At 45.7% G+C, this 26,464-nt stretch overlaps 1 protein-coding gene across 2 annotated transcripts; it reads left to right on the top strand.

Moving 5' to 3' along the window:
- On the top strand, positions 1-26,464 carry ERLIN2 (ER lipid raft associated 2). 2 transcript variants are annotated; one of them, XM_053366575.1, is made up of 13 exons: positions 1-104; positions 6,644-6,765; positions 8,721-8,802; positions 9,494-9,540; positions 11,992-12,053; positions 12,196-12,249; positions 13,014-13,139; positions 14,247-14,320; positions 14,877-14,935; positions 15,876-15,967; positions 16,510-16,599; positions 19,838-19,917; positions 20,723-26,464. In XM_053366575.1, exons 1-13 carry the CDS (start codon positions 39-41, stop codon positions 20,909-20,911), a joined length of 1,143 nt encoding a protein of 380 aa, XP_053222550.1. In that variant the 5' UTR covers positions 1-38; the 3' UTR covers positions 20,912-26,464. The 2 variants fall into 2 exon arrangements, with proteins under 2 accessions (XP_053222550.1, XP_053222551.1); XM_053366576.1 differs by lacking the exon at positions 12,196-12,249 and having other exon boundaries at positions 2-104.

Below are 26,464 nucleotides of genomic sequence, written 5' to 3'. Positions count from 1 at the left end.
GGGGCGGAAGCGTCGAAGCGTCGGCGGCTGATGGCATCATGGGAGCGACGACGCGGAAGTCGCGGCAGCAGCTGGTGCAGGAGGAGCAGGTGGCGGCGGCGGCGGTGAGTGCGAGCGGCTGAGGCGCGGGGTGCGGGGGGTGGGCCGCTTCCCAGGCCGGCCCTCCTTGGCCCCTGGCCGCCTTCTTCCTCCTCCCCGGCCCCTCGACTAGGCAGGGCCTTCTCCTCCTCCTCCCAGCCGGGCTCCCACCCCTCTCGCCCGGTTACAGGGACCGTCTTGCTTCAGGCTCTGCTCGCTCCAGCCAGGCCTCCCTGCTCTAAAGCCAGGACCCCCATGGTCCTTCCCCGGCCCTCCCTCCCCTGTTCTTTTAAGGGCCACCTTGCCATTGGCTGTAGCTATAGGGGGGGTGCAGGGGGGCAGCTGCTGTTTCTCCAAGTCAAGAATTAATAAATACAGAAAGGTAGCCGTGTTGGTCTGCCATAGTCAAAACAAAAAAAATTTTTCCTTCCAGTAGCACCTTAAAGACCAGCTAAGTTAGTTCTTGGTATGAGCTTTCGTGTGCATGCACACTTCTTCAGGTATCTGAAGAAGTGTGCATGCACACGAAAGCTCATACCAAGAACTAACTTAGTTGGTCTTTAAGGTGCTACTGGAAGGAAAGAATTAATAAAAAACACTTAACTCGGTTCTGCCCCCCACCCAACATAAAGCCTGCTACGCCCTTGCACTCTGCTTTCAATAATAAGGAATTTTTTTGTCTCTCCTTTCCTACCCAGCTGACACGTGGGGTGCCCCTTTTTTACATCCTGAAAGTTGCTGAGCTTTTTTTTTTTTTAGGAGAACCCCCATCTCTGTCCTGCCTCGCTAACTGGTTGGTTATTAGCAGAGTACAGATGTGGGTGGCGCTGTGGTCTAAACCACAGAGCCTAGGGCTCGCCGATCAGATGGTCAGCGGTTCGAATCCCCACGATGGGGTGAGCTCCTGTTGCTGCTCCTGCCAACCTAGCAGTTTGAAAGTGCAAGTAGATAAATAGGTACTGCTCCGGCGGGAAGGTAAACGGCGTTACCGTGTGCTTCTCTGGTTCGCCAGAAGCGGCTTAGTCATGCTGGCCACATGATCCAGAAAAACTGGCTGCGGACAAACGCCAGCTCCTTCAGCCAATAAAGTGAGATGAGCACCGCAACCCCAGAGTCGTCTGCGACTGGACTTAACGGTCAGGGGTCCCTTTACCTTTACAGTGCAATGAAATCCAAAGAAAGCCAGGCGGGGGGGCAGGGCAAGGCAGAGTGAAGCTCAATAGATTAAAATAGGGTTTTTTTAAAATATAGTATGTATATTTATATTCCCAGAACTCAAAACTTTTTAAAAGACTGGGAGATTTTTTTAAAAAGAAAGTATTTCAACACACAAAAGAAGGTTCTAGATGAGCTCTTGCCTTCTCATAACAAGCTTGTGAGGTAACCTAGGGCCGTATTTTGGTGTCAGGTGGCCCAGGATCACCCAGTGAACTTTGTGTCTGAGCAGTATTTGGAGCCTGGCCTCCTCAGTCCTTCTCCAGTGCTCAAGTTTGCTCAACCACGCTGGCAGTCTTCTGTGTCTGGCACCAGCCATTTCCTGAAAAGGCTTAAAGGAGAGGACTTGGTCAAGCTCCAGTAATTAATGTCACATTGAATGCTGTAGCCATTGGAGAGAATCTGCCCAACCCCTACAGCTCTGTTTTGTGCATATTTACTTGTAAACAAGTCCCAGGTGTTCAGTGGGGTTTGTAGGTAAACAGGTGTGCTTAAAGCTGTGCTGCCCACAGCGTTTAGAGCTCTGGACTTGGCTAAGAAGGCCACTGGCCTGATCCAACAGGCTCTGTGTAGTCCAGCACCCTGTTCTCACAGTGGTCAGCCAGATGCCTGTGGAAAGCCTGCAAGCAGAACGTGAGCACAACAGCACTCTGCACACCTGTGATTCCCAGGAACCGGTATTCAGAAGCATACTGGAGGTAGAATATAGCCAGTCTTCCAAAATTCAGCTTCTTTGGATGTTCATGAGTTCATGGGTTGTGAGAAAGGGGAAGGAACCTTTCTCTATCCGCTTTCTCTATGTCATGAATAATTTTATAAACTTATAACATGTCGCCTCCTACTCGCCTTTTCTCTAAACTGAAAAGTCCCAAACGTTGCAACCTTTCCTCATAGGGGAGTTACCTTACCCCCTTGACCATTTTGAAATCTCAAATAATTTTCAGCTGTTTTTCTCCTGCTTTGGTGGGAGATGCAGGGAATTGTGGGCTATGTGGAAGGGCAAATAACATTATTGATATATGAAGCACCGTAATGTGTTGTAGCTGCTTCTCTTGTCTTTTGATTTGTGGATTAATGTCATGTGGACATTCCTTATATCATACTTCACCCCAAGGTAGAGCTGCCCTCCTGGGGCCACCACCCTGAAAATTCAGCAGATTGGGTTAGAACCGTAAAGCAAAGTGGGGTTCAACTTTTCATACCAAGTGAGTCACAAGAGTACTTGGACATGGAACCTGCAGGCCTTGTCCTGTATGGCAGGGGAGTGAGACCAACATTTGACAAGGACACCCATCTCTCAAGTCAGCTAAGCAACAGCGGGCTTTGGGAAGGAGGTGTGAAGCTCTGGCAGTGTCCTAGAGCCCTCCTCTTTCCCAAAGCTGGGAAAGCACTAACTAGCCCAGTGCTTTTGGAAAGGCAGCCCAAGGGCTGGGGGGTAGGGTGCCAAATTTTGCTGAGGGCCACATGTTGGACCACCCTGCTCTGGAAGGTCCTTCCTCTGCTTTGCAGACTGCATATCCTTTCCTATCCACTCCACTTCCTAGTCAAAACCATTTCTTGTTTTGTGAATTGTCACCTCTCCAGTGAAGAGCTTTCACAAGCACCAAATCCCTGGTACTGTCTTGTAGCTGCATCTCAGAAATCACCATTGTGGCTCTTGGATATCTGACATGCTGGGTGGTCTGGGGTGTTTTGAAGTCACGTGAGTTCTCACCTCTTGGCTTTCTAGAAAAGAAGTCATTCTCACGGCTGCACACAGACAACATCCTGGGAAGAAGTCATGTAACTCTTGTGTTCTCTGCTTTAACAAACAGCAGAGTTGCATAGCCTGTGTTCCTGTTTTCTGTTCATCTTAATTCTTATCTTAATGAGAAGAGAACAGGAAATAAAGTTTTTTAAGGAATTTCCTAAAGTGTCTGTGGGCTTCTCACAGCAGAATGCTTTGCCTTGCTCACTTATGTTGTTGGCCTCCATCCGTCTCAGGAGACAGTGGAAGAGTGCGCCATTGGGGGTAAAGTCAAACCATTGGGGTTCTGCGCTCCTCCCAGCGGTCATTTCTCCTCTGGTCATTGCTGTGGATGCAGGACCTGACAGCCTGCCTCCAGGCACTGCAAGAAATTCCCACACAGCAGGGTTAATGTTCCTAGTCTTCATGTCAGGTTTGCTGACACCTTTATAATGCAGAGTTGGTCTGCCAACAGGCCTGAGGCCAGATCCCTTGGGGATCCTGCTATCTTTCATTCTGTGTACATGACCAAGCCATGTTGCTGAGATAGAATGCTGGGAATGTGGGCTTCGGAGAGCACACCTTTGTTTGAGACTATGTCCTGCCATGTGATGCCCAAAATCTTAGATGAATGCATCGCCTTGCTAACATTGTGTGGCTTGGCTGATTCATAGAAGTAATCGGGTTGCTTCTCTGTAGACCAAAGGTGAATCCCAAGGCCCACATTCCCTTCTGGACAACTTTACGAGAGCCACCAGAAGCAAAAACATTCAAGTACTACTTTTGCTCAGTAGGCCAGCTTTTATGCACACTTCTCTTCTTCCTCTGTATACTAATAATGATAATAACAATCACGCCACGCCCCCCTCCAGGCATTATCAGAGTTCAAGGACACATTCCGGCCAGCCAAAAACACCTGAGAGTCTCAAATAGGTATGGGGAGGGATGTGGTCTGGGGAGAGTCCCATGAGACAGATTGAGAGGTTTGGAGGACCACTTTTGGCCTCTAGTCCTGAGGTTCCCCACCTGTAATGTCGGCATTTATGCGTTGTGGCTGCCTACTGCTGGTAGCGTGCTGATTTCTGAAATAGCGTCCATCCTGTACCTCAAGACAAGCAGTGTCCGTCTGATAGATGTGAGAAATTTGGGCACAATCCATTGGGAAGTCCTGTGTAAGATGAATGGTACATGGATACAATGCTCTTGTACATTTCCTGCTCATTCCAATGGGGCCACCCACCTCATGAGGGGCAAGCAGAAAGAGCTTTTCTCTGATGGCATCATGAAGATGTAGGGTCATCCAGGATATGACCCAGAGATCTTGCCTCAGGGCTTCAATCCTAGCCCCACTTAAAGGTAAAGGTAGCCCTGCCCGTACGGGCCAGTCTTGACAGACTCTAGGGTTGTGCGCTCATCTCACTCTATAGGCCGGGAGCCAGCGCTGTCCGCAGACACTTCCGGGTCACGTGGCCAGCGTGACGAAGCTACCCTGGCGAGGCAGAGCCGCACATGGAAACGCCGTTTACCTTCCCGCTAGTAAGCGGTCCCTATTTATCTACTTGCACCCGGGGGTGCTTTCGAACTGCTAGGTTGGCAGGCGCTGGGACTGAGCAACGGGAGCGCACCCCACCGCAGGGATTCGAACCGCCGACCATGCGATCGGCAAGTCCTAGGAGCTGAGGTTTTACCCACAGCGCCACCCGCGTCCCACTTACCTAGGAGTAAACCACAATGAACTCAGTAGGGTTTGCTTTTAAAGGGTAGACATAGGGCACTGTAACTTGTTTGAGAACAGTAGTATTCCTTGCCTCCGCAGCAGATCAGAGGCAAAAGGGAGTGAAGCCAGTGATGTGAGAAGAGTGGAAGGAGGGTAGCAGAAGACATAGCTGCAGCCAATTTGTGTGTGTGGATCTAGTGTTGTTACAGGCAGAATCTCCAAGGGGAAGAGTCATAGAGTATCTGCTTTGTGTTGTAGAAGGTCCCAGGTTCAGTCCCTTGCATCTTAAGGTAGGGCAGGGGGTGAGTCCTGTGTGAAATCTAAATAAGTTTCTGCCAGTCTGTGTAGACAATACTTTACTGAACTAGAAGGACCAATGGTCTGGCTCAGTATAATGCAGCTTTCTGTGCTCCTATTTTCTATATGCACAATTTTCAACTGGCAAACTGGGCATCTGTCATCTGGGGAAGATGTAAGCTGCTGTGCTGGAGAGGAGGAGAAAACAGAGAGAAAAGGTGAATCTGGAGCTTGTTACCCAACATTTTTTAATTAATGGCTTTTAGTTAGTTAGGGTTACTCACCTGATTAAAGAAATATTAGATTATTAATTTCACAGGTTCTAGCCAATCAGTTATATTTCTATATAAATGCACATAGACAAGACCATAATTCCAAGGTAATATCATACTTCTCCTTAAGTTTATGCTCATGTGTATTGCAATATACATCATTGTAGAAGCATTCGCTTCTACACGAGAGAAGTTCAATGGCATGTTGTCACTAGCCTTTAAAATGAACCTTAAAAAGAAAAGCACTGCTGGTTTATTGAGGGAACCACTTTAAGTTTTCGTTTTGTTCAGTATTGCAGCTCTTGCTATATGGATTTAGTGCCTTTTAGTTGAAGTTGCACAAAATGGACTGTGGGCTTGTAAGGCACATCTCTTTCGATAGCTCTTATTTCTTGATTCCTTTGGATATGTAGCTTCTAGTATGTTGGAAGCTCCGATGGGAGTGCTTGAAAAACACCCTAGGATTACAGCCTTTGCTCTGAAGTGTCCCTCCCAGTAATCTTATCTAAACAGACTTGGCAAAGTTGATCTGCAAGTGACGGTTGTTCATCATTTTTGCTAGCTGTTTGGGAGGAGGGACAAGGCTTATGATCCAAATCAGCTTCCCCCAACCATGAGTCTTGAGATGTTGTTGAGTACAATGCCCATCATCTCCAGCCAGCATGGCCAACAATCAGGGGTGTGTGGGTTTGGGTTTGGGTGTGTGTTTGTGTAGGGAGGGAGCAGGGGTTGTAGTTCAGCAACATCGGAGAACCCAAGTTTGGAGAAGGCTGCTCAGAAACCTTAGCTCCTGGTTATTGGAAGTCCTGTTTCCAGCTTGTGCAGTTTCATTAGGTTCTGCCCACCCATTGTGAGAAGTAGACACTTGTCTTAAAAACACACACACACACACACACACAAAAACCACATCCGAGATTCTCAGGAGATGGAATTTGAAGCAGGGAATCAAAAGACAAATTAGGCAAGCAAGACAGTCCTGGAGGATAGGGCAACAAAGGGCCATCAGCTGTGGTGGATGAAACAGAATCTCAGTGTTCCAGGGCATAGAAAAGAATTGAGATCTTCGGGGCAAACAGGAGATATTAGCCTGTTCCTTTGTGCTCTGTTTGGGAGCTTGCGATACGGCATTTGGGCAGGGAGGGAGGATAGGACAAAGTGGACCTTGATCTGATCAAGCAAAGGGCATTCTTAACTGCTTAATATATAATGCTCTAAGGCAGGACATCCTGTCCCCAGAGGTTCAGAATAATGGGCCTAGTTTCCACACAGAGCTCTAAAGTATTGCAGGACTCATTGTTCTTTTCTTTTCTTTCCTTCCCTGCCTTTCTCCTTGTCTAGATTATACTCTCAGGGATGACTCAGCTGGGTGCCATAGCAGCTCTAGCTGCCAGCCTGGTGGCAGCTGCTCTTTTTTCTGCAATACACAAGATCGAAGAAGGGCACATTGGTGTTTATTACAGGTACGTGCAGGCGCTTAGAGGGAGCTCCACTTTCTGCAGATGTGTGTATGTCAGTTTCTACAGCTCTCCAGATTATGGTTTCTAGGATCAGGAAGTGGGGGAAGCCCTTAAACACTCAAAATAGTTCCCTCTTCCATGCAGCTTCGATTTGTTTCCTGTTTAGCACTATTGCCATGATGAATCAAATGGTTCCTAGGAAGAGTCACTGCCAGTCAGTGTAGACAATACTAAGCTAGATGGGCAATAGTCTGATGTGGCATAACTTGTACCATATAAGGCAACTGCCTTTATTCCTTGTTCCTAGTTCTTGCCCTGCAAAACAGAACTGGGAACCCACTTCAAACAATGGTTTCTCTTAGGTAAGCACTGACCATACCCTGCCAATTTAATCATTACAGACTATAGGTTATTAATTTGTATTCCCTTTAGAATATATGCAGGCTGCTTGCCAGGAAGTGTCAAGCCCCCCCTAAGGTAGCTTCCAACACATACAAATGCACATTATCAAATAAAAAGAAGCATAATAAAATATAAATGATTAAAAAACCAAGAACCAACAGTAATACACATTCAGCCTAGTACGGTAAGGTAAAGAGTTATAAACTAATTCTTTATCTATAAACTAAACTAAGCCCCATCTATACAGCAGCCCAGTGAATCTCACTTTCAGGAAGAGAAGGCAAACACAAAAAATGTCTCTCAAGCAAGAAAGGATTTTGAAAGAGGAACTGTGTGCAGGAGAGGTGGCGGTAGCAGTCTTCAAGCCTGCATATTTCTTTTAAGAGCAAAGAGTTCTTTAGAACTGCAGATACGCCTCTGTTTATTTTATGTCTGCTTCTGCCAGTTTTTGTCTGTACTGATAAACTACTATACTTCCCCTTTTTGTGAGTAAGCACCAACTTTTTCCCCTAGCAATAAAATCTCTATATCTGGATGTACTGAGTGTAGCAAACTAAGTTCTACTCGGTGTATACCCTTTGAAATTAATCGGCCTAAGTGAGTCAAGCCCATTAATTTCAGTGTGTCTACTCACAAGTATGGCTAACGCTGGATACAATCCTGTGAATCCTCGGTAAAGTTCATTTTGAACTCAAGTTGCCAAGACACTAGGATGTGACAGTCAACCAATTCTTCAGTTCACACCAATGGAGGAGGCTGTCTTGCAGCATCATTCATTATTTTTTAAAGAACTTGTATGCTGCCTTTCAACATAAATATTCTCAGGGCAGCTCACATCAGTTAAACAGAACAAGGAAATGTACAACAAGCATAATAATTAAAAGAGTAGGTGATATTAACAGTAAGAGAATAAGGCCTGTGGCATAGTCAGTTCCAGGAAAACCTCTTAAGAAGAGTCTTCCTTATGCAGGGTGCCACAACCGATAAGACCCTTCTTGCAACTCACCTCTAGCCAGGAGCAGCCAGAGGGACCTGAAGTGGCAATCTCGCTGCAAAGGCAGGCCAATGTGGAGTTAGGTGCTCCATCTAGGGCTTTCAAAGGACTCACCATGGAAATGAACCCCGTGAAGATGTTTAAGATATGTTCCCACTGACCGTTCTTGGTGCTCATTGGCGGTGACAGTGAGTCCTGCCTTTGTCCATTTGCAGGTGCAGTTTGGATTCAAACCATGCCTGTAAATGGACATTTTCCCTCTGCAACAAATGGGTAGCCTCAAAGGCACTTGCAGTCGGCACCAATCAGCGATCTCCACTTGCCAGCGAACAATTGGATGCATGCTTCAGGCTCCCAATTATTTATTTTTTCTCAGATGCATTTTCACCTGCCACACACCTGACATCACATGTGCAGAAAGAGAACATGTTTTAGGGGAAACTGCCTCTCAGGCCAAACTAAGACCCCTGCTAGGCCTGTTCTAAAACTCCCATTATTCTGCACCAAGGATCACAGTACTGCCTGATATAAATGCACACATTTCTCTCTTTGTTTTTAACAGGGGAGGAGCCCTGCTGACATCCACCAGTGGCCCTGGCTTCCACCTAATGCTCCCTTTCATAACCTCCTACAAATCAGTACAGGTACTTTTCATTTTTATGCTCTCCTTACAGGAGTGTAGCATATGGAGTTCTTATTAGTTGCACCCAAGTAGTCTGGGATGCTGTATTAGTCTTTTTTCCTAATGGCAAGGAAGTTCAAATTCTGAGCCTGGAAAAGTGTCATAAATTTTTATTGTTATTGGAATGTAGCCTGCTGTGTAAAATCAACCTTGTTACTCTGGTCATCACTGGCATATATTTCCTGAATGAAGGGACACAGGTGGCGCTGGGGTCTAAACCACTGAGCCTCTTGGGCTTGTCAATCAAAAGATTGGTGGTTCTAATCCCCATGATAGAGGGAGCTCTCGTTGCTCTGTCCCAGCTTCTGCCAACCTAGCAGTTCGAAATCACACCAGCCCAAGTAGATAAATAGGTACCGCTCTGGTTTCTGTCACAATATTCTGTTGCGCCAGAAGCAGTTTAGTCATGCTGCCCACATGACCCAGAAGGCTGTCTGAGGACAAACACCGGCTCCCTCGGCCTGAAAGCGAGATGAGACCATAACCCCATAGTCGCCTTTGACTGGGCTTAACCATCCAGGGGTCCTTTACCTTTTTCTCTTTTTTTACCTTTATTTCTCCTGAATGTTGCCACGGTGGGAATGTGGTCGTATGCCATTGTAAGCAATTCAGTTCATTACAAATCCTTTTGCTTTCTTTCTCCCTCTCTCTAGACAACATTGCAAACAGATGAAGTAAAAAATGTTCCATGTGGCACAAGGTGAGTTGTAGCCCCAGAATTGAATTGGGCACCTTTATGTCCTTCTCAAGCTCACAGGTTGAGGCTGCTTCCCATATATGCCGTTTTGGATCTTCTTCGACTTCTGTGGTGCCTCTGTGCAGTGGCACTGAAAAGCGGCTCTGCTGAGACAGTAAATGGAAGCACCTTGCCCCAAATTGCCTTATTATGCTGTATTCTGAAATGTATATGCTCACCTCTATGTAGGCTGGGCGAAGTGTGTTCTTAAAGCAGACTTCGCTGAGCGTTTAGAATCAAAAAGTAGAAACGGACAGTCCAAACCTCTAAAATAAGATGTTGCACATCAAAAGTCAAGCTTTACCTGTTGAGAAAAGCCAAATCATGTGGTTTGGGCAAATAGATACACATTCATTAATTGGCCTTGTTTACTTATATTGTCATTGCCGTAGACGAGAGGGAAGTACAAATAGCTGTTCAGGCCCCTGTTTGGACAGCCCACTCAGCCCTTTCTTCCCCAGATGCCTTTAACCTTCTGTTTGCATTCATAAGGGCTAGAAACATAGGTTATGGGGAGTTGCTTTGGTTTTTCAAAAGGAAGCTCAGATTTTGGGGATCCCACAGCAGATAGCAAATTCTCTGCATGTACAGTGGAATTTCTGAAGTATAGGGTTGTATTCGACTAAGTTCTTGGGAGCGGAAGGACTTCTCTGAGAAAAATGGAACTTCCCCAAAACTGCTCCAGAAGGTTGGGGAATCCCTAGACCAGATTTGGGGGAAGCGGTTGTGGAAGTTGTTTCGGCTCACGCAGTGACTTAGCAGGATTCAACCCATGTTGGTTTGCCTGCACTTAAAACCTCTTTTAAGGATGCTTGTGCAATGCATTACAGAAAATCCTTCAAGAAATGTGATTGTATGACCTCTCTAGGCAATTAAGTGCCTGATGGCGCCATGTTTTCCATGCAAATTAGTTTTTTTCCTTCTGAATGGGATGTCCTTATTGAGTTTTACTTCTCAGAAGAAGCTGTGAAGCTCTCTGTACCTGCCACTAGATGGCATTTTATCCTTCACTTACTTCAAAACTTTCCCTCTATAGCATTTGGGGTGAATGCTACTAGGGTGGTGGCCTGAACTAGTTGGAATAGCCTGCAAAGCAGAAACCGTGCTTGCAGAAACAAATGAAAGTCAGTGAATTCTGTTCTGAAAACTGAAGTAACCCATTACTGAGAGTATTTTTTTAGTCTCAAAGCTGAATACTCAGATGGCTCAAACAAATAGTTTGGCTATAAATTTAACCATAGATCTACACAATTATCTTTTTATTGTCATAGTCTGTTGGGAGGAACTCAAGTGACCTAAAGCATGGGCAACTGATTACACCAGGGCCAGACAACATGGTACCCTCCCACCCCAACCAACACAGCCAGGTCAGGGATGAGGTCTTGGGGGAAAATGCTGGGTGTGTGTGTAGAGAGCAAGCGCTCATGCAGTTATATTTTTTGTATTCTTCATCCGTGCTCTGCCTTGCCACAAAAGGACTTGACCCTCCACGTAGCTAACAATTCACTTTAAAATAACCAATAAACCTTTAACCACAATTTCACACAGCACATAGTTAAGATAGGGAATTTGCACTCCCAAGATTGGTCGCCAACTTGGATGGCTTTAAAAGAAGATTAGACAAATTTGGGGAGGCAGATGCTATCAACGGCTACTAGTCATGGTGACCATGTTCTAAATCCACTGAATACCACTTGCTGGGTATCAAAACTGAGTATCAAAAGTGCATACTTAAGCCCTGCTTCTGGACTTCCCATAGACATGGCAAGAAAAGAATTAGATGGGCTCTTTGGACGTTCTCCAGATCAAGCCAGTTTTCCCATCTAGTTCAGAATCCTGTTTCCTGCTACAGTGATGAACCAAGTGCCGGTGGGAAACCCACAAGCAGTGCATGAAAGCAGTGACTGGCTCTGTTTTTGCTCTCCACCAGCTGGTATTTAGAGGCATGGTGCCTCTGAAGCAAGAGGTTGCATAGAGCTGCCATGAGTAGTAACAGTGTCTCTGGGCAGTGGAAGCCAGCAGAGATGGAGGCTGGTGGGCCTCTCACAGGACAGCTTCCCACACCTATACAATTCTTTATCCCATAGATCAGTGTTTCTCAAACTTGGGTCCCCAGCTATTGTTGGACTACAACTCCCAGCATCCCTAGCTAGCAGGACCAGTGGTCAGGGATGATGGGAGCTGCAGTCCAACCACAGTTGGGGCCCCAAGTTTGAGAAATGCTGCCATAGGTCCTGCATGGTCCTGCATACGTGCTAGAACTAGATTAGAAGTCGTCCCTGTTTGGGTTTTGCTCTTTTTTTCTACAGTTTGTTGGTTGGGCACTGGGTACATTCTAGTCTTCGATACATTCTGTCTTCATCCCTAGGGTGTGTTGTCAAAACACTCACCTCTCTTCGCACTTTCTTTCTGCAGTGGAGGAGTGATGATCTATTTTGACCGAATTGAGGTTGTGAACTTCCTAATCCAAAGTGCCGGTGAGTTTATTTAGCTCTGCTTACTTGTGCTTCCTTTTCCGGGCTGTGGTGTGGAGGAGTGTGCAGGAGTTTGGGGGCTGGATTTGCCACACAGAATATTCACACCCGTTCCAGTAGTAATATAGTTTTATTTACTTTGAAGATTTACGCCCCACTTTTCAATCAAATGAGTTTCAAGGCGGCTTGCAACAAACAGGTAATGATAACCACAAAAAAAGCAACAACTTTTGAACATACGCTCTTGCACACATATTGCAGGCATGCACCACACAGCAGCAACTCTTACTCCTCTGACAGATAGATGGGGCCAGAGCCTCCTTCCCTTCAGTTCTGCAATACCAATGCAGCAGAGAGCAAGGAACAGAAGTAGCTGCCTTATGCTGGGTCCAGCGCTTTGGTCCTTTTAGCACAGTATTGTCTACACTGGCAGGCAGTGGTCCTCCAGGGTTTCAGGCAAGATAATTCCCACCACTACCTGGAGATGCTGCTGACTGAAGAAGGCGCCTTATGCTTTACTCCTGAGCTATATAGCCCTTCCCCAAAGAGCAGAGTGCCCTTGTCCCTGGAGCTGCTCCATATTTGTCCAATGGATGAGGCCTAGCTGGCTTCCCTCTTGTCCAGGGAGTCAGGGCCTTCCCAGAGGGCCAGAGTATGTTTTTCTTCTCACCAATCCTGGTGAGGCATAGTGTATTTGAGCCCTGATAAAGTGCAGCAGACCCATAAGCTTTGCAGGAAGAACTGGAGTGAGATTGGCTCTGCTTGGGTTATATTGGGAGTCATCAGACCTGCAGTCTCCATTGCCTGGCCTGAAATGCCTCCAGGTCTACTCACAGTCAATAGTGCCCACCCCCAGTGTTAAACAGAGACTACAGGGTGCTGCCTCCTGGTGTTGCAACCTGCTACTGTTGTTAAGCATGAGGGCTGATCTGAGCTAACAGCACCCTTTTCTCTTCTCACTAGTATATGACATAGTGAAGAACTTCACTGCAGATTATGACAAGGCTCTCATCTTCAACAAGATCCACCATGAGCTCAACCAGTTCTGCAGTGTCCACACTCTCCAGGAAGTTTACATTGAATTATTTGGTGAGTGCCTTGATCACTAAAATGGAGGTGGTACCACTGATGTGACCCACTTGTTAGCATCTTTTTAAGGGGTTTTTTTTAATGCGTTCTAGGCTGCGTGTGTCCAAGTGAATGGAGTTAGCTCAGTCTGCAGAGCATGAGATTCTTATTCTCAGGGTCATGTGTTGCAGCCCCACGTTGGGCAAAAGATTCCTGCATTGCAGGGGATTGGACTAGATGACCCTAGTTATCCCTTCCAACTCTACAGTTCTATAATTCCATGAATGAAAAGCTGCTCCACTTCAGAGGCATGTGGTACTCTGGCCAACATGATTAACTCACACACCACACTCAATTATCCTTAAAAATTGTCTAATTATTTGGTTCATTATCTTACCATATGGGAATATGGGAGCATATTCACCCAGTGCTCTTATCAGCTGCACTGGCTTCCAGTGGAGTATAGGCTTCCAGGTTTAAGGTGCTGGTTTTGACCTTTAAAGCCCTATGCAGCCTAGGACCCTTGTACTTACGGGACCACCTCTTCTGGTATGTCCCACAGAGGACCCTAAGGTCCATGAATAATAATAAGTTAAAGGTCCCGGGCCCCAAGGAAGCCAGACTATCTTCCACCAGGGCCAGGCTTTTTCAGTGACAGCTCCGACCTGGTGGAATGCTCTGTCCCACGAGACTAGGGCCCTGCAGCCTTGATCTCCTTCTGCAGGGCCTGTAAGACAGAGCTATTCTGCCTGGCCTCCAATTTGAATTAGCCTGATCCTCTATTCCATTTCCCCCTTCCTTTTCTGTGAAGAAACCCTTTCTGGGACCCCACATTTAAATTCTTCCCTGGTCTCCTTTCTGGCCCTAGTAGGACCAACTTGGCCAGTTAGCCCTGGTCATCATTTGATGTCTGACTGGGTTTTCCCCTCCCAAATGACCCCTGAATTTTTGAATTTCATTGATATTGATGCTGCATTTTATGTTGTGTTTTATGCTGTTTTATGCTGTTTGTAAGTCACATTTTAATCAATGTTTTATATTTGCTGCTAGCCGCCCTGAGCCCAGTTTTTAAACCGGGAAGGGCGGGGTATAAATAAATATTATTATTATTATTATTATTATTACCAGATCAGATTGATGAAAACCTGAAACTGGCTCTCCAGCAAGACCTGACATCCATGGCACCAGGACTCATCATACAGGTAACCAAGAATATTAGGGGTGGGGGTGGAGTTCTGGTCCAGTACCAGACAGGGGATTGAAGAGCGGCAAGCTAGACCTAACATTGTCCCACTTTGCTCATCAAACTTGCTGATGCTCCTGGATAGATCTTAACATCAAGCAAGCAGAAGAGCGGAATTAATTTTTCTTTTTGTGCTGGCTTTTTGTTAGCAGAGCCTGGACAGGCAGCAGATAATTTGAGTCTTTTAGAAGTCTGTGCAAAGAATTTGGTACCATACAGCACCCACCCAAATAGAAGGACCACCCCAATTTGGGGGGATTCATGCTGGGGGCCCTTCTGCCAACTCATTGCCAGACTCTCCTGCGCTACTGTATCAATTGCATGCTAACGGAATGAGAGTGGAGACTGCTTCCTCCCATTGCAGATTGTATTGAGTTGTAGCATGGAGAGTCTTTCCTTGATATGGCAGCATCTCGTGCTCCATATGATATATGATAAGGTCGCTGTTGACTGAGTTGAGCACATGCTGCTCAGCAGCCTCCTTCCCTCATCATCCTCCCTTTTTATTTCTCCAGGCAGTTCGAGTCACAAAGCCAAACATCCCAGAGACAATTCGGAGGAATTACGAACTCATGTAAGTAGCAGGTATTCTCTCCTTCGTTTTCAGTACAGTTGTGACGATGTGTAGCTAGTCCCCTGGGCTAGGTTCTCATACTCAAACAAACCATGTTTTGGTTAAACAAACCATGGCCAAATGCAAACCCAGGCACTGCACCTTGGTAACCTATGCAGTTCGTTGTAACCTGGTGTGATGACTCACATAGTTTTAAAAAAGGATTGGACCAATTTCTGTAGGATAAGTGAGTACAAGTCATGATGACTGTATGCTACTTCTGTGCCCAGTAAGATCAACAGAAGATGGCTAGCACATTCATGTCCTGCTTGTGAGCTTCCCAGGAGCATATTTTTCACCCATGTGGGAGGCAGGATGCTGCACTGGAAAGGTTTCCGGTCTTCTCCTACAGGACACACTCTGTTAACTTTTTGCACATTGTGTGGCTGCCCTTGTGGATAAGCAGTTGTTCGCCTCTCATAGCCAAGATAGTTCAGTATTGCATGCTTATTGTCTGGGCATTCTTCAGCTACAGTCTTCTGTGTCTGGACCACTCATCGTTGTCTCACCAGTGCTCCCCAGGCTCTGAGCCTTCTTCCCTCCCACCGTTCTTCTGCATCCAACCGGTCCATGACAGGTGGGCAGGCAGGGCCATAGGCAGAAGTGGGCAGAGCAATGCATGTCTCAGTATAGTAGGCTAATTTCTGCACATGCTCATGTACGCCTCTCTAGCATCCATCCAGGCTAGCAAAAGGCATTACCAGAGTTCAAGGACACAATCCAGCTGGGAAAAAACAGACAAAGAGGTTGCAAAGCATTGCCAGATAGGGAGGCTTGGGGTGGTGTTTGACCCCCAGGCCTGAGGTTCCCCACTCCTGTTCTAATCAGGTGTATCCTGCTTCCAGGAGCATCTGCTGTTTCTGCAAGTGTTTTACTTATTCGCCCGTCTTGGTCCCTCTAGGGAGAGCGAGAAGACAAAGCTGTTGATTGCAGCTCAGAAGCAGAAGGTGGTGGAGAAGGAAGCTGAGACGGAACGCAAGAAGGCTCTTATTGGTTTGTGGATATTTATTTAGAGAACTGCACATGGAGTTGCATAGCACATAGGAAGAGTCTTCATCCCTAGGGGGATGTGAGGCAGGCATAGCCGATTCATCAAGAGGTTGGTGGGAGATGAGGTGATGACAAAAGGCTTTGCTAAATAAATTGTGTGCGCAGCATCTAATTTGTGCACAAGGAGATTCTTGATTGCTGCCCCTCTAGGTTCCTAGACCAGGACTGCACACATCTTATCAAGGCAAAAAGCGAGAGAGTTTGGATTGAGAAAACTGTCCTATTGGTGAGATAATCACAGTTGTTCATGGACAAGTGGTAATGTGCCACGAGCTAGTCTTAATCAAAGAGGGAAGCATATTCCAAAAGAGAAGAGAAGGTTTTTGCTACCTTGTTCTTTCTGCAGGGATGGCAGGAGGGGCAAGTCAGTGTTTTGAAGTAGATGAGTTGAGCTTGCCAGGTGTCTTGCTGTTCCAGGAACAAATTAGCTATGCTGACCATCGGAGTTGGTTCCCATAATCATTAGTCTATCTTTCCTAATACAGAGGCAGAAAAAATAGCCCAGGTGGCTGAAATAACATACGGGCAGAAGGTGATGGAAAAAGAAACTGAGAAGCGAATCTCTGAGATTGAAGGTAAGCAGCTATGGAAAAGATTTTCCATCTGACCAAGGATGTCAGAGCACAAATAGGCTTAGGTATGGGCCTGGTGGATCCCTCCTTTCTCGCAGATGAATATTTTAAGGTCCAATAAAGATGAAGTTGGCCACTTTGCATCTAAGAACATCAGCCTTCCCCAACCTAGTGCCCTCCACATTTTTTAACATCAGCTCCAGTCATACCTGCATTGACTATGTTGGCTAGGACTGGTGGGCATTGCAGTTCGAAACCTCTAGAGGGCACCAGGTTGGGGGAAGACGGACCACAGGATACTTGACAAAAGACAGGCAGGGACTAGAAGTATGTGGGTTATTTATTTTGCCATTCTCTTATCCTGCCCTTCCTCCCAATGGGAGCACAGAGCAGTTGACAATGCAATATTGCATACAAAGCTGTGAACAGCAGTAACCATTTGTTAAAACCTCACATCCAAGCCAGATGGTAAAACAAAATATAAACATCAATAGTAGACGTGACAGTAGCAAAACCATTAAAAAGTCACATTCCAAAGTGGGCAAATAGAAAGCATCTTACCTTGATCCTATTTATAGAGGACAGCCAAATGCCCTTTGGGAGGGAACTCCATAATCGAGTAGCCACAACTGAAAGTGCCCTCTCTCATGTTGCCAGCCGCTGAGCAGAAGCTGGAACAACAAGTGGGGCATCCCTGGCAGGTCTATAGAGCTGAATAGTCCAGTTCTGAAGGCAGCAGTCCATTATGTACCTGGGTCCCAAGTCGTTCAGTGTTTTATGTCGCCAGGTTGCAGCTGATTCAAGTAGTCCAAGTGTGGGGAACATTCCCCCCCCCCCCGATGTTTCTGAACAGCAGCTCCCATCAGCCCCAGCATGGCCAAAGGCCGGGGAGGATGAGAGTTGCAGCTCAGCAACATCTGGGGGGCCCAAAGTTCCCCACACCTGAAATAGTCCTTGTGGTTGAGAAACATCTTTGAAGCAGCACCATCGAGTGAATTGCTTTTAATCCCCGTTCTGCCTCCACTGATTGCATACCTCCACACTTCCCTGTTTCCAGCCATGTGTTTCTTTGCACATGAGGTTGTTTAGTTTCCTCAACCAGGATTCTGTAAGCCAGAAGAAGTCTGCCAAACGTTTCAGCTCCCTTGGTATTTGTGTTTGTTTGTGTTTCTGTAGAATTTGCAACTCTCCTTCCACAGTTCAACATGTGAACCCTGGATACCTTTGTCCTCTGCACATAGAACTGATGCACTGTAGCAGAGCATGAGCTATGCATGCCACAATTCGGTTCTTGGAGCGCATGAAGCTGCCCTGTGCTGAGTCAGACCAACAATCTGTTCTGGCCTTGCATTTTCACAGAGGGGGCTCCCCAGAGTTTCAGACAGCGGACTTTCCCAGCCCAATGCCAGGGACTGAACCTGGGACCTTTTGCCACTGAGCTACAGCCCATGCCCTCAGCCAAAGAGCTGCTGCCAGTTGATTACAACTGCAGGCATGTGATGTGGAAGGATTTCCCCTCCTCTCTGTCATTCCTATTGTCGGGCAGATTCCTGAAAGGCTGTGCCGGCTGCCTCTGAGCAGCATGTCCCTCAATCCTGTTAGGTTCATTAAAGGCCCTGTCAAGCTTTGCAGCATCTCACTGAGGAGCCAATTAGTGGTTTACAGATCAGCAGTCTCTCATTAGGCAGTCCCCAGCAGAGCGCTGGTGGTTTTCTTTCTCATCAAGGCACGTTGCCAGGTGCCAGGCCCTCGATGCAGCCCCCTAGGAGTCGGGAGGCCCAGCCGAACCCTCGGCAGAGAATGTTTGGCTTTGTCCCAAGCCGTTCCAGCTGCTCTGACAAGTTGATTGCTGTGTGCTCTTTGAATCTCAGGCGCTCTCAGCTGTTGGAGTTGGTTGCAGCTGCCCTCTTGGTATGTGAGCAGAAATGACCAGCTAATGGATTGATGTGTTTTGAAACAACACGATCGCAGACTCCAGGGGAAATTGACAGGCTTCCCCCTCTCCCACACACACACACACACACACACACACACACACACTTTTTATCTTTTTTGTTTTAAAAAAAGCAGTTTTGCAAGAGTTGCTTTTAAAATCGTGGGCTTTCTGCGCTTAAGAGTTTTCCGAACAAGGTTTTACACCTCATTGATCAACTGCCGGAGTTTGTGGCTGGGTCTCTAGAATTTCATGCAGCAGGTTGAAACTTCTTTGGTTTGTTTCTTCCTGAAAATCACAAAGGAGGGAGCGGGAGGGAAATGAAGGGCGCCATAGATTGGAAAGGGCAGAGCTGGTAAAATGCCACTCAACACTCTGGGAAACAGGGGTGGTTACTCATAGCTTGTGTAGTTTTCATTTAACTGCACTGAGTGGGGCTGAATGATCTTAAATGCACCAAGTTAGAGAAGGCTGATCTAAAGTATCTCAGTTGTGTCTTTTTTGTTTTCATAGTATTGAGTTGCTTGTGCACCACTTAAAGACCGCAGCAATTACGTGGTATATAAATTGTTGGAACAACAACAACAACACTTGTAAATAAGCCCACAAAAATTGCTAGCCTGCCCACCCCCCAAAAAATACTAGCCTATTGTGGTCTGGCAGAGGATAACTGCCTCTTCTGTAGCAGTCAGTTACATCTCTATATTGGAGCTCTCCATCCCTCCTCCTCTGTTCCTCTCACTTGCCTGCATGGAATTCTCTGAACTCTCTTGTGTACCAGTTCTTCTTGCCTGTTTCTACCAGACAAATCCTAGCCTCCATGTTTTACAGAGAGAAGTGTTAATTTTCATCAGTCGGTACTAATACTGGATGGGGAACCTGTGGCCTTTAACTTCCATTGCTCCTGACCTTTGGCCATGCTGGCTGGGGCTGGGGGGAGTTGTAGCCCAACACCCCCTGGAGGGACCAGCTTCCCCATCCCTGTATTAAAACAGTCTGACTCACCAGCAATACCAATCTGAATGGGCGCAAGTGAAATTCTGTGCTCTGCTTCCTTCCTTTCGTGTTCCCTTCTAACTATTGCCAGCCAATATCCTAGGATCCCAGTCATTTCCCCATTTCTGCTCTGGTTCAATCCAAAATTGTGCTGGGGCTGCAGGGGGGCGGAGTTTGGACTTTGGTAAAGCATTGATTACAACCGTGAAAACTTGTGCTGTCTTTTGTAGGTGGAAATGGGTAAGTAAGGGGCTTTCCAGGGACTTGTACGGCTTCCCTATACTTCTAAATCTCCCCTTCCTCTTTCTGCAGATGCTGCATTCCTTGCTAGAGAGAAGGCGAGGGCAGATGCTGAATGTTATACTGCTTTGAAGATGGCAGAAGCCAACAAGGTTAGCTGTTCTTCCACACAGCTGGCATCCTCAGCTTGGGGTTGCAGGTTCCCTATGGCTCATACTCCTGCAGAGAAACAAACATGGTGCTGTCATGGTGCTTTGGACTACAGCTAGCACTGCCAGTGATCAGGGATGTTGGGAGCTTACTCCAATAACATCCCAAAGACATCCCCATATTGGCTACTGCTTCTGTAGACGCAAAGGCTGCGTGATTATGATTTCACACGGGTTTGTGGTCTCTTGGGCCTAGTTCTTGCTCAGATTGCAACTGGGCTAAGTAAAGACTGAAGTGCTTTAACACAGGGATGGGGAACCTATGGCCCTCCAGATGCTGTTTGACCACAACGCCCATCATCCCTGACCATTGACCATGCTGGCTGAAATCTAGCAGCTTCCTGGAGGCCATAGCTTCCTCATCTCTGCTCTAAAATGTCATGCCTCCCTGCATCTCACTAGGCGGCCCCACCATCGAGACGCACACAGTTCCTTTTTCGTATCATTTTTGCATTGTTTCCAATCTGTCGTTAGCCACCTTAGAGATAATTTGATCCATAGGCAGAACCTGGGTCTCCCAAGTTCACCTCCACTGTCGGAGGCAGTGTGCTTCTGAATATCAGTGGTTGGAAAGTGCAGGATGGGGAGAGTGTTTTTGGCGCTCAGGTTCTGCTTGTCCCACTGGGGCATCTGGTTTGCCACTGTGAGAACAGCATGCTGGACTAGATGGGCTATTGGCCTGATCCGGCAGGGCTCTTTTGGTGCTCTCTCTAACCCTGGGCTCTTGATGCGCTTTCTCTTCTTGCAGCTAAAACTGACTCCAGAATACTTGCAGCTCATGAAGTACAAAGCAATTGCCACCAACAGCAAGATCTACTTTGGCAAAGATATTCCAAACATGTTCATGGACCACGCTGGGACTCCCACAAAGTCTTCAGAAGGACCCACAGAGGAGCAGAGAGATGAAAACTGGCTAGGAGCAGGGGAGGGTTTGTGAATCTTGAGTCTGGCCAACGGGGCAACCTGATCTTTGAATGAATGGAACTGACGCCTAGCGCCTCTCCTCAATGTGATTTCTTTCTCTCTTCTGGGATGTCGAAGAAGAGCCAGGCAAAGCTGTGCTTTTTTTAAAAAAAGGTGTTGGGAGGGGGGAGGCAGGCTGGTTTGTTGGAAGCACATAATGGGGCAGCTTCCTGACTTATTTCTCAGCAGTCAGATTCACTGTCATGTTTGTGCTCGTGTGGATAGAGAAAGCAACACTGAATCACACTAAGAGGCTGCAGCATTTACCTGATGGACTCTGCAGCCAATCAGTTTCATTGCAGTTGAAGAAGGGGAGCCGTTTCTTGCTAGAAACTGTTCTTTCCTCTGGCAGTTGTGCACATGTTACAAGTCAAGTCCAACAGGTGGGTGATAAGCATCTTACCCAGCAAATTCAGCAATCGGAAGGAGTTTCTTTCTCTCTCTCTCTCTCTCTCTCTCTCTCTCTCTCTCTCTCTTTTTCTCTCCTTTCTTACTGGTCTTTGAGTGCTTGATGTAGCCCAAATTTGATAATATGCACACCAGCTAGATACCAACTACATGTCCTTCCTGGATTATTAGGATTCATGAGCATGCTGTCCAACCGTTGGATTTTACCTGTAGCATATATGTTGACCCCATTCCACCCTCAAATAAAGGTGCTATGTTTTGAATTAAAACACACAGAGACACTACAGATTCTAGATTTTGGCTTGTGTTGTGGAGCATTAAATATCAGCACACTAAAGGGGTGTCCAAATGGTGCTTATTTCAGGATGCATCCATATGGTACATCTGAACCCCACAGTCCACCATCCTCTCCTGATGTGCTGATAGGGACAATCACAGGACCAGTGTTGGGTGGAATGCAGGCTTTGCCCTCACAGTAATGGTCTGTCTAAGTGCAGCTGTCACAGGGGAATAAGTTACCTTTTCCAGGAATGTTACTTCTGCACGAGAGAGCATTGGTCAGCCAGATGGACACCCTGCATTCGCAAATTGACCCTGGCTTGCATCCCTCTTTCTAGACCATGCATGCAAAACTGTGCATCCATCAAGCCAAGCTCACCAGCCATGTAATCATGGCCTACTAGATGTTATACACACACACACACACCAAGTTCCAATTAATTTACTAAGACCCTAGCAGGCCACTGTACATGGCTTGTGTTTCAGCTTGGCAAATCTCTAGTTGCACACCTGTGTTCTAGATTGTAAACCAGCAGCCAGATTCTCTGTTTCCCTCAGCTTCATGGGTGCAACTGTGCTAGTCCAAATATTTCAGTGTCTTCCTAGAGGAAGGCATTTGGTGGATTTCCACCCCATGCTTGCTCATAGCAAAGGTTTCCAGCGGTGAATAGCATTACTTTGTACTCATTCTGACCTCATTTTTAGCTCTTGCAGGGTTGCTTTTTGAAGTGATCCTTTGAGTGATGCTTTGGGGGAATTATTTTTGAATTGGCATCAGTGCAGTTGTGGATTTTTGTCCTGGGGACAGCCCTGTGAGCTGCCTTCAGCTTATGTAGTTGCATCCAAGTTCTTCCATTAGCAGTAAACTCTTCTTCAGATGATGCCCTTGGTTAGACAGTAAATGTCAAACCACTTCCTCTAGAATACTCCCGTTAGTGTTTGTTCTAGAAATGGTTGTTCCAAAGCAGCTGGCAGGCTTTGATTTAGAGGTGGGCTTTGCTTTGTTTCCCTGATAACTCTGCCATCTTACATTAGTCTGTGCTATAAGTGTGTTCAGTATGAGGAGTGTAATGGGGAAACTCTGACCCTCCAGAAGCTGTTGAATTCCCAGTTCCCATCAGCCCCAGACAGTGTGGCCAGAAGTCAACATCTAGTATCCCATTGTTGTGTTGAGATATTCGGTGACTTCTATTTTCCAGAGATCATATTAAGCGTATGCACCTTGTAGACCTTGGATTCTATCCAGTGCTATTTCTACTCATAGTGCGCCCACTGCAATTAATAGAGATGGCGAACTTAGGGCCCTGGATTTTAATGGGTGTTCTCTTAAGTAGGTGTTAGTTGGACGCAGCTCCTTATTATCAGCCCTCAATACAATGCCAGTGGGTATAGTCAGAGTAAGAAGACCTGGAAGCCTATTACATAACCTTGATTAGTTACACACAAAATTGGCTGTGTAGTCAAGGCCTTCATTCTTGCAGTGTGTGAAACTTCCCTTTGACATGACAGATAAGTGGATTTTGGAGTTGTTGGTTTGTTATCAGGCCTGTCCAGTGACACCCTTGTCGACAGGTTCCTGGCTTTCAAAATACTCATTGTGTCTTACAGCTTGCTGCTCTGCGTTTTAAACATGGCGTGGCCTCTTTCGTAAATGGGGCTGAGATGCAAAGAAACACTAAGCTCTGGTCTCCAAAGTACTTATCGCTCCTCTATTTTTGCTTCCAACCATAGTCCCATTCTTCCATACCAGGTTAGTACAGAGTAACAGCTACACTTAATAAGGCATCATCTTGCTAAGCTCTCCTCTATATCTGCCCCATAGTTGGGCGCGACATCACAATTATCCAGCTTCTACTTCAAAACTTGTTTTGTTTATGCATAACAAAGGTCAACCACAAAAGCTTTCTGCTTTGCTTCTTGCTATCTCCCTAGTTCTGATTCTGCAAATGCCCTGGAATAATTTTTGAATGAGGCGTTACAGATTTCTGGGACTAGGGCTGATGTGAATGCGCTTTTTAAAATTAGTCTGGTTGTCACAATTCCTGGCTTAATGGGATGCTTGCCATAGGTCTGTCTAAAAGGGTGGTTTGGACAGTCTGCTAGACTATACTGTGGTGTGCTGTGCTCTTGCAAGATGACTTTAGAAGTGAACAGCAACCATAGTCTACTTCTTCCTTTTGCTTTCTTAACTTGTCCTTTCAATATGCAAGTAGGGCAGCATCCCGAAACTGCATTTTTGTAAAATGGGAATAATAAGTTGTGAGTCTGCAGTCCCCAAATGGGCTTAGAGAGTCCCAGACACTTAGCCAGATGTGCCTTAGATTTCTTTCTGATGGTTCCCACATTACAAACCACAGGTCTCCTTGGCCTCCCCCACCCCACTGCTTTCTTGTATGCATCTTCCACGTGCAAAATAGAGCCCCCCCCCAATTCCTCTTGGAGTGAAAGGAGATCCAGATTATTGATGCTCCCAAGGTGTGTGTGTGTGATCCACTCAAGATGAAAGGTACAGTCCTTGGGAACCTCTTTTAAGTGTAACATTACAAGCCTGTCTGATGGTGATGTATAGTCAACACCTAACTTTGAAAACAGAAAAAGCTGTACTGTACTCTGTCCTGTGGTGACTCGTATTAGGCTTAGTTTCCATTGAGGTAGTAGAACCTGCATTGGGGCTTCATATTGTAGGTCTGGCTCATATGATTGCTGCTCCATATAAAAACAAATCCTTTTATGCCCACCTAGCACGTCTAGGGGGATGTGAAGTTGACATTCTTTTCCTTGACATGCTATTCTTCTAAGTGCAGGTTTTAATTTTAATGGAGGAGCAAGCATGTGATCCCTCACCTGCAGTCTCAAGTGGTACATTCCAGACAAACGTTGACAACGTCTGTGAAACTTTGGCCCTCTTTTGAACTTTAGTGGGTTTGTGCTGAGCATTGCAGGCGCTAAGGGAGATGTTGACCTATGTGATATGCAAGTATTTCTTAAGCAAATGCTTGAAAGATTGTGGTGTTCTGTTTAGCAAGCCCCACATGTCCATTAGAGGACCACATACTAAGGCACGGCATTGGGGATTGAAAACTACATTGAGTTCATGCTGCTTGCGTGGGGCAGGAGGGCTGTTCTGTTGAGATCACTGAAAATTACAGCAGTGATTTGAAAATTGCAATGTCTTTTAATGTCCATAAGGTGATTTTACCAACCACTGGACACCTTAATAAATAACTTGATATATGTCCGTCCATGCCTCTTGTAACATGAGAAACAGGAAGTTGAGTCTGATTGTCCTAGGAACTTGCAATGTATGTCTTGATTCCCTTTCCCTCAAAGCACGTTTCTTTCTCACACTTGACCTGAGCATCAGGAGGTACCCATTAACTTCTTAATAAGTGAAGCAACCTTGATATAGGCGTATGTGTGTTGTTAATGTATCTGTGATTCATCCGTGTTTTTAAAATATTAAACATGGATGGCAGAAGACAAACTTTCACAATGAAATTTGGTAGAAGGTACGAGAGAGAAGAAAGGGGGACCTTTGCTAATAAATAAACCTATTTCTGTCTAATGATTTGCTTTGCTGCCTTCTCTTTTTTCTCCCCTCACCCCAGCGTGATCCACCAGCCAGGCAAAATGCAGTTTCTAGCCTCCGAGCTGAAGCTAGGAATTGTTTTTGTGGCACACACCTGAGCTGATAATGTCAAACCTGTCTATTTTCCTTTTGCATCAGAGTGCTAAGTGATTATCCAAAATCCAGAATGAGTTAAGCTTAAACATCTGCTCCAGTCTTGCTTTTGGACTGGTTACTTTATTGCTGAACTTGAGTGGCTATTTGTCTGTGACGTGAATATGCTAGAATCTACCTGATGCTACATGTCAGTTTCATCAGGAAGTTACTAAGGGATGGTTTCCGAAGCACTAAAGCGGAATAGGTAGACACTGAAGTGTGTATGTAGCTCTTTTCACATCATCCTTGCAGTAAAATTCCTGTCTAGTATTGTGTCAGATGCTGGAATAGAAAAAGACACAATTCCCCCCCTGGCTTTCATACTATCACACTTTGCAGATAGTATTATGCATGTAAAAGAATGTAAAAATTAAGTGGGAAAATGTTTATATTAGACTTGTGGGATCCAATTCCTGATTTTTTTTATTTTTGATCCTGCTGAAAGGGTGGGGGATATTTTCTTACACAAGCTTTTTTTAACTAGCAAAAACTAGATACCAGCAAAGCCAAAGTGTATTATATGACTTCTTTTATATGACTCTGATGTAAAAAGATTGGTTAGAATAACTTAGTCTTTTGATTCTTTTTATATATAGAGAGAAGTTCTCTAAAGAAAACTTAAAACCACTATTCAATAAAGAGCAGCAAATATTAATGTGAATAAAGAATTAAGGTGTAGATTTCTCCTGATAAAACAATTAAATTCTTTCCAACCTGTTAGGTACTGGAAATGCAATTTAACAAGATTTTTGTTGTTTTAAGTGTGATTGCTGCTTCATGGAAATGAGATAGATGCCTTTTCTGAAATGCTCTTTGGGCTCTTAGGAAATAACTTTTTTATAATTCCTTTTTGTATGTGCATTGAACAAAGTAACACTGAATATATTTTCCTCCTTTTTTCTGTGTGCAAGCTTTGCAAAGAGGATGTGAATTCTTAAAACAGATTTTCTTAATGAGGGTGAAATGGTGAATATCACTGTCTTGGCCATCATCCGTTCAAATATGCTGCTGTCTTTTCTGACTCTCTTGGAATGTTTTCAATAGCAATTGTGTATCACATTAAAACCAGCCTGTATGTTTCAATATTGTAATGAATAAAATGTTCTTCACTTTTAA

The sequence above is a fragment of the Podarcis raffonei genome, chromosome 15 (genome assembly GCF_027172205.1).
Source record: "Podarcis raffonei isolate rPodRaf1 chromosome 15, rPodRaf1.pri, whole genome shotgun sequence".
In the NCBI taxonomy this organism is placed as follows: domain Eukaryota; kingdom Metazoa; phylum Chordata; class Lepidosauria; order Squamata; family Lacertidae; genus Podarcis; species Podarcis raffonei.
The sequence above is the reverse complement of the archived record's forward strand: the minus strand, read 5'-3'. Positions and strand labels throughout refer to the sequence as shown.